We start from the raw sequence: 8,307 nt of genomic DNA, 5'->3' as shown, positions 1-8,307 counted from the left end.
GTGCATTTGCTTTGACATTCAACTAAACAAAATACATACATTACTAAGTATTTTAAATACATTCTAAAATATATATTTATACATAATCTATAAAAAAATAATTTACACGAATGGCCATTTAGATGAAAAGCTCTTCATATGGGTGTCAAAATGGAGTAACATTTTGGGTGTAGCTCTGACTTGAAATCGACCCAACTCAAATTTGGTCAGCATAAACCCAACCCGTTTAATAAATGGGTAGTGGACATACACCTAACCCACCAACCAGCTAACAACCTGAATGACTCAAACTCGATTTGAAAAACCGTTATGATTATTTTATTTTAAAACTTGTTAATCATAAATTTAAAGTCAATTGATGTAAAATAAGATCATACGAAAAAAAAAATTAAACATATCATTTTCAGATTAAAATCAGATTGGTAGTTAAATGCGAACCCAACCCCTTCGATAAATTGGTCACAATACTAGACACGAACATAAATTTGATCGTTTATTAAATGGATCAGTATGAATCAAAATTTGTTGAGTTATATGTGGTCCCTAACTCTCCTGAGCTTTGATATTATTCATCATGGAAGTGGAAAATAAAGTTTATCAAATTAATAATTTTGATTAATATTACTTAACATCATAAAAATCAATTAACCTCCAAAATTAACAAATTATAAGTACACGCGATTTAATGCAACATGTGCCTCACTCCAAACTTGTTCCCGCGCTTCATAACTTCCCACCCAACTCCGCCCTTCGACATCAACCAAAATTACACCATTAGCCTCAGCTGGCCAAATCGTCCCCACCTTCTGATGTCACCGCCATCCGTAAACAGCATATAAAGGCAACGTACTCGCAATTAACGTCTCCAGCTCACTCGCAGTCCGAGCGGAAGCGATAATGGCTGCCTGTTCTTCTTCTTCCCACTACTACCACTTCCTCTTCTTCTACCTTCTACTTGCTTTCGCTGTTAGCACTGCCACCGCCGCTTCTTGCTCGGCTGCTGACCGAGCTGCGCTTCTCGAGTTCCGATCAGCCCTCTCCGACCCCTACATCGGTGTTTTCTCCTCCTGGACCGGCAGCGACTGCTGCTCTCAATGGTACGGGGTGTCCTGCGAACCGTCGACCGGCCGCGTCGCCGATCTTATTCTCCGCGGGGAATCCGAAGACCCAATCATTACACGAGCCGGACGATCCGGCCTCATGACCGGCCAGATCTCGCCAGCCATCTGCCGCCTCAACAGCCTCTCATCTCTCATCATTGCTGACTGGAAGCAGATCTCTGGCCCCATTCCCCCTTGCATAACCACTCTGACCTCCCTACGCATTCTAGATCTCGTCGGTAACCGCCTATCCGGCCCTTTACCTGCCGACATTGGCAAATTCTCCCAACTCACTGTCCTCAACGTCGCCGACAACCAGATTTCTGGCTCAATCCCCAAATCCCTAACCCAGATTACAGGATTAATGCACCTTAACCTCGGCAATAACCTCTTAACCGGTTCGATCCCTTCCGACTTCGGCAATTTGAAAATGCTTAGCAGGGCTCTCCTCGGCCGGAACCAGCTCTCTGGCGTGATTCCGAACTCAATCAGTTACATGAACCGCCTCGCCGACCTCGACCTCTCCGATAACAAGATCTCGGGGTCAATCCCAGCATCTTTCGGATCGATGCTGGTGCTCTCCTCTCTCTACCTCGACAGCAACCTCCTCACCGGCGGGATTCCGGCGGAGGTTTTGGGGAGCAAGGGATTGGGTATTCTGAATCTAAGCAGAAACGGCCTTGAGGGTTCGATTCCTGATGCGTTCACATCGAGATCGTACTTTACGGCGATGGATCTCTCGTACAATAAACTTACCGGAGATGTGCCAAAGACTTTGCTAACGGCGGCGTTCGTTGGCCACCTTGATCTAAGTCATAACCATCTGTGCGGTCGGATTCCCACGGGTTCGCCGTTCGATCACCTCGAAGCGGCGTCGTTCTCCAATAATGACTGTCTCTGTGGCTGGCCGTTACAGGCCTGCCAGTGATCAAATTGCAACGGTTGGGAAATCTTGGCCGTTCGCTTGGGATTGGGTGTCGTTGATGTCTGTGGCTATGTACTATGTGCACTTTATGCGATTTTATTTATTATTATTATGTATGAAACTCAAGAAAAGAAATATAATTAATGGAAGGGATTAAGTGGGTTGTAGTGCACGTGGAGGTGTCAGTGTTAAATACTCGGTTTGCTTTATGATTTGGGAGAAAAAAGCGAGAAGGGTTATTATAGTTCCATGTTCGTTTTGAATGCTTCAAACCTTGCAGAAAATATGTGAGCCAGCTTGAACGTTTCATGCGATTGAACCAGTGATTTGGGTCCCTTAAACTCAGTTTCATTTGGTTCAAATTGATTAAGCCAGTATAAGTTTAGGGTTCTTGAGAGCTAGTATACGTTGTTCAAATAACCACCAACAAATAGTCAATGTCATACCTCAGTAAGTTTGCAACTTCTTATACTAGGTTTTATTTATGATAGTATTTTTACGGTTTTTTTAGTACAACAATTTCATGAAATAAATTTTTTTACTAAAAAAATTGTTTTAGAAAAAAATAAGAGTTGTCCTAACGAAACTTGGATTAGCAACTTATTTCGATAAGTTGGTGAGCCCTTCTAATATGTTAGTGTACCATTTTTTTTATCTTATATTTTAATGGATATATTTTAGGCTATAGGCTTCATGAATTAATATGTATTTTGTTTGATATGGCCTTCTCTTTTGTGCTAAGAAACCAATAGGTTATTTAGTGGACTTTGCTTCCCATATACCATTCCCTTTTACATTTCTAGCTAGTGAAAATAAATCCCAAATCCCCTGTCTCTCTCCATGTTATCAGGGTTTTCAAGCTTCTCTCTCTCTCTCTCCCTCCCTCCTTGGGCTCTTTCTCCCTTATATTTGATTTGCTTAAACCTTCTAAGTCTAGAAAGCTTTGCTCGATTATCATTGTGGATTTAACTGGATATAACATCGCCCATAATTACTACGTCGACTATGCGATAAAATCACTAAGTCGTCCAAATTAGTACATTGAATTTGGTTGAGTGGATTAATAAATTATTCACCCATAAAGAATACTCACATGAAGTGCACTTTAGCTTGCTAACTATACTGATCCAAGGTGCCTGTTAATTGGTATGTGGATTTCACTTTTTTCGCCAGAGTGCCCTCCAACTCATTGTGGTTTGATGATAACAAATATAATATCAAATAGTTTAGTAACTGTTCAAAGATTAAGGTACAACCAAAATCATGATAAGGATGACCATTCATAATATTTGATAGGAGCCTTTATATCTTAAAGATGGACTCAACAAGAAGAATTAATATGTTATAAATTTGTAAATGAAGATTTTAAGAAATTAGCTTAATCTGTGTAAATTTTCTTACGGTTTAATTTTGTGTTTCATTCTAGATATCTTAAAATTAAGTGATGAATATAATAAAGATATAAAAATATGTAATATTAAATTATTAATTTAATTAAATTATGAAACTCATTATAAGTATTTAAAAAATGTTAGGACCTAATTTGAATTCTATTATACATGTAAATTATAAATTATATTAGTACACCTTATACTAGCTTTATTAAAATAGGTAGATAAGTTCAGTCACTTTAAAATCACTTAATTATATTTGGTGATTTCACCCCTTCTTTATCATTAGGAAGCCCTATATGGCTTATTTTATTATAATAGTTGGTTGTTCAAATTCTCACTCTTAAGAAGATTAGGGATATGGTTTCTTGGGTGAATGGTATTACGTATTATAGATTATACCATTCAGTAGATTGTGTAGCTATTTGGATTATTATGGTGTGAATTATAAAATTTTATTCACTATACTATGTGGAGGAGAGTGTAAGAGTGCAAAATATATTAAAGATTTCACTAAAAAAATAAGAATAAATCGAGCATATATTTAGTAGCCTTAGGAGAGAGTTTGATGATCTTATCTCACTTCTTTTTATTCATATGTGGGAGATTATATTTGTGCTATTCGAGACTCAAATATCTATTATAGTCTCCCCACTTTCATAAAATTTTAGTAGCATTATCCTGTGGGTCTCCGAAAGGGATACTCATGGGGGTTAAAATGAAAATAGTATAATTAAACTATTCTGTAGGATAATACGGTTGCATTCCTTTACATTCTACGCAAGTAGGCCATTAAAGAGTAAATTGAATCATACATCCAATTACCCATGGAAAATAATAACTTTCACCTACACATCTCGATAAAAAATCATATATATGATTCAAAGAGTCACGAGATTTATTCCATTTGATACATTAGCTTGAATGAGGTTTATTTAATGTGGGTATTTGCTTCCCATGGGTGCAAGGCCCTGTGGTAAATTATATCTTAAGCCTCAACATAATAATATTCTTGATTAAGAACATTATTTTATTCTATTCACGGTTTGGCACAGTGGGAATCCTAGGTTCTTTTAATCCAAAAGAGGTAGGCTCAATGGGCCATTTAACACACACAAAGATCATGCAATCATTTGGTCGATTTGAAGAAATCAAGAGAGAAGAAATCACCATAAGGCATAAATGGGAGAAATATGGAAGAGATGTTATTAGTGTCATGTATTTAAGTAGGAATTATAGCCTCCCAAGAATGAAGAGCTCACCCAATGATAAGGCATGGAGTCATATATTCATGACTCCAACCTTAAATCATAAATCTGTAGAGGGTGTACTGAAGTACTTAACCCTAGATCCAGCTAATATAAGATGATGAGGGGACTTATAACTTAAATACTACTATGGACTTAAAAAATCTCAACTTAGATTTACCATGTTACTAAAAAATGGGTACTAACTAAAACTTCCCATATTATTTTAAACTTATGCAGTCTAATATTATGCAAATATTAGAGTGGTTGGGAGTTATAGAAGAGGAATGGTCCTCAGTCCAACCATGAACTGTACTATGTTAATGCTCTAGTAAACTATACCTCTATGTAATAAAATAAAATCTTGATGCTTGAATAAGGACATGTATGAAGGGTAAGGCTAATTAGAACTAGCCGAGAGCCATTGTAAAGTGGACTAGGTTTTTAATACAAGTTGTACTTTGAAAAAGAGACCGAAGAGAAGCCATGTATTAAGTTTTGAAAACATGGTTTATTTTAGGCCATATATTGCTTTTATCTTTATTAACTATATTTCATCTTTTATAAAAAAATATAAAAACCAAGAAACCTAACGTGAAAACTTCATTTGAGCCACCCCAAAATAAAATAATAATAAAAACTTCATAAAAGCAAGTAGTTTGTAGTGCATAAATTAAGTAAACACATAAATTATCTAAGAATAAATAATAAATAATAGTCCAGAAGAGCGACTGGGTTCTAGAATACACTCCTAAAAAAGAAAAATAGATTGGTGAGCTATACCATAATTATAACTCAGCCTAAAATTACAAATGATTAATGAAATGATATGTGGGCTCTAGATTAATCTTCATATTTGATCTGCTGCCTTTTGAAATACCCACATACCTATATAGCTTTCTAATGGGGGTGGTGGAGTAACCTAAAGAATTATAACAGTAATTTTTGGCTCTATCAATCCCTAAATATTGCTTAGGCTTTTTTCAGTATAAGAATTATTAAAAGTTCCCTTAATATACACAAGAATATGTGTCAAATCAAGTAATATAATGATAAAGCAGAGTATCAATCCCATGGGGATGAATGTTTACATGCAAATAGTAGTATTGCCTATTATAATTATAATAATTAGCATACTCAGTAAAAATAAGTTTTGGCTGAGATTAAATCACTTAGTTTAAAATTAATAAAAAAAATTAAATAAAACACTATTTGTATAAATATTTTGTATTGATGGAATATAAAAACAATATGTTTCCTACCAATTCTCTTTTATATTGATGCTATTCATAGCATATGCATCACCGACCGCTCAGTCATGTATGAAAATATAAAGGGCAGATTAAACTTTCTAACCTTAATACCATTATAAACTCTCATAGTCTGTCACCCCATAAAAATTTTAGAAGTGTTAGTAAATCATATATACAACAAAAACTCTCTCATTATAATTCATCTCTATAAATTTGGCATATGTTAAGCACTATGCTAATGCTTACATCAAACCAATCCAATATACTTGGTTGTACCTGCTTTCATATTCATATGCTTCATATTACACCTACTATTAACAATACATATGGCCACTATGTGTATTAAATAAAGATCTTATATATTAAAAATATCATTAAATTATTAATGATGAAAATTCATTAGTATTTCATATTCCATTTACACCATCAATCCAAAATTATAGAATTAAGCTAGACATGATAAACAAGTGAAGCAAACTCATTTTCATTAATTACATAAAAGAAATAAAACATGGCTAAAACAATATCATCATATTATTTTAATGATCTCCTCTACATTCCTCCTTGAAGTTCTAAAATTATTCCCATAAATAATGACCAAACACTCTTATGATGTGGATCTAGTGCTCCCTAAATTCTCTTAGTTGTCACTCCTAAGGAAATGGTAGGGAATTACTATGAAGATTGAAATTAATTAAGTAACTGAAATTTCTTACTAACATTACAAATAAACTATTTATATATAAATATTGAAAATGAACTCTGGCATCGTGGTGCTCTAGACACTTGTAATGCGGCATCCATTAAACAAACTAACACCACAACACAAAAGAATTTTTCTCCTCTATGGGGCTTGGTGATGACGACCCGCTATTTAATAAATTGATGCATCGCTTCACTGGCAAATCGTGTCTTGGTTGGTTATAAATATAGTGCTATAGCACTACTAATGGTTGAGCATTATGAATTCAAGTGGCACTCCCCTTAGCTTGGCGGCATTGGAAATTGGTGTCGTGGTGCTATGTGGACAAAGACTGGCCTTTACCGCACTAACTCCTCCAACACTGCAACCCTATCTAACAAATACTAGGCATCTCCATGTTCATATTAGGTGCTCCAATGGTGTCAATGATGGTGCCATGGCAGTATAATATTGGATGTTGTAATTTTGTATAATACTTGGAATTTTATGCCTTTCCTATATTTCTCATGCATCAAACAGCTACAAAAAAATGATTTCACTGATAATTTAACATATAAAATATAAGATTTATTACACTCATCAGCTTCCTAACTAAAATTATATTTAAAAAAGAAAATTATATAAGCTGCCTATAAAATTAGAGATTAACACAATTATAATATGATATTTCTATTCATATCCATACCTATTTATTAGGACCATATTCCAAGAGCTTAGTAATCCTCACAGTACCTATTAGAGAGTTCATTTATACTAATTATGACATTTTATTTGCCCTTTGGGGATGTGGCCACCTATATAAGTTATTTGTAAAAAAAATTAACCACTTAAGTGTATGTACCCACTCATTAATCCATAAAATAAGGAATAAAATAGTCATAAGCAATCCAAAATAAAGCACCACATCATAACATCACAAATATAAAGTAAAAAAAAGAATAAAGAAATTAATAAATTTTTATCCTAGCTACACCCTATACTAAGATACCCACAAAAATGTGTATTATCCAAGACCTAAATGTGTATGAAGTTAATATTAGATAGATATAATAATTTACGTAAAGGGTTCAAGTTACAAGGTTAAGTATATACTAATTAATTTATTAACTCAAAAAAATTTCTTTAAGTGGTTAGGAATTTAGTGTTAATTTATTATAAATTAAGTTTAAAGTTAAATTTTTAAACATTAAGTTATAAAGAATCCAAAATATAATGGTCCTAGCCTATGCTAGAGTTATAAAGAAATGAGGGGTATATAGCCCATCCTAAATCCTTAATATGACAAGGTTAGAATTATTATAAGGCTACAAGGGTGGTTAATTCCTCTATAGTTTCCTATAACTTAAGATGAGGCCAATAGGGGACACACTAAAGTGGGCATATTTACCACCACATAATTCTTAGGCATCCTATGTCTAAGGTTAAAAAATTTTAAAAGAATGTCATAGGAATGAAACACTCACAATATAAGAATATAGAAGGGTTCAAAAAGACCTAAGGTTTGACACTTAGGTGGCATAGGAGTTGGATTGGGCTCTTATGTGTGGCTTTGCATTTCTAAAAGGAGTGATTTATGCAAATTTTAAACCTTTCTTCCCTTAATTTTAAGGTATGTAGTATCATAATAAGGGGTAGGAGTATCAAAGACTCCTTAAGAAATGTAGCTCCTTAGCCCAAGGATTCCAGCC

At 34.4% G+C, this 8,307-nt stretch overlaps 1 protein-coding gene across 1 annotated transcript; it reads left to right on the top strand.

The window, feature by feature from the left end:
• Positions 1-852: 852 nt before the first annotated feature.
• On the top strand, positions 853-2,426 carry LOC110097422 (DNA damage-repair/toleration protein DRT100). The gene has a single exon (XM_020823790.2). The coding sequence runs from the start codon at positions 898-900 to the stop codon at positions 2,026-2,028; it is 1,131 nt and encodes a 376-aa protein (XP_020679449.1). The 5' UTR covers positions 853-897; the 3' UTR covers positions 2,029-2,426.
• Positions 2,427-8,307: the final 5,881 nt, after the last annotated feature.

Source organism: Dendrobium catenatum, unplaced genomic scaffold (genome assembly GCF_001605985.2).
Source record: "Dendrobium catenatum unplaced genomic scaffold, ASM160598v2 fragScaff_scaffold_1640, whole genome shotgun sequence".
Classification (NCBI taxonomy): Eukaryota; Viridiplantae; Streptophyta; class Magnoliopsida; order Asparagales; family Orchidaceae; genus Dendrobium; species Dendrobium catenatum.
This window is presented reverse-complemented; position numbering and strand designations above follow the sequence as displayed.

Excerpts from the sequence above, each read along its gene's own strand:
- LOC110097422 (XM_020823790.2), top strand. The coding sequence starts at position 898 with ATGGCTGCCTGTTCTTCTTCTTCCCACTACTACCACTTCCTCTTCTTC.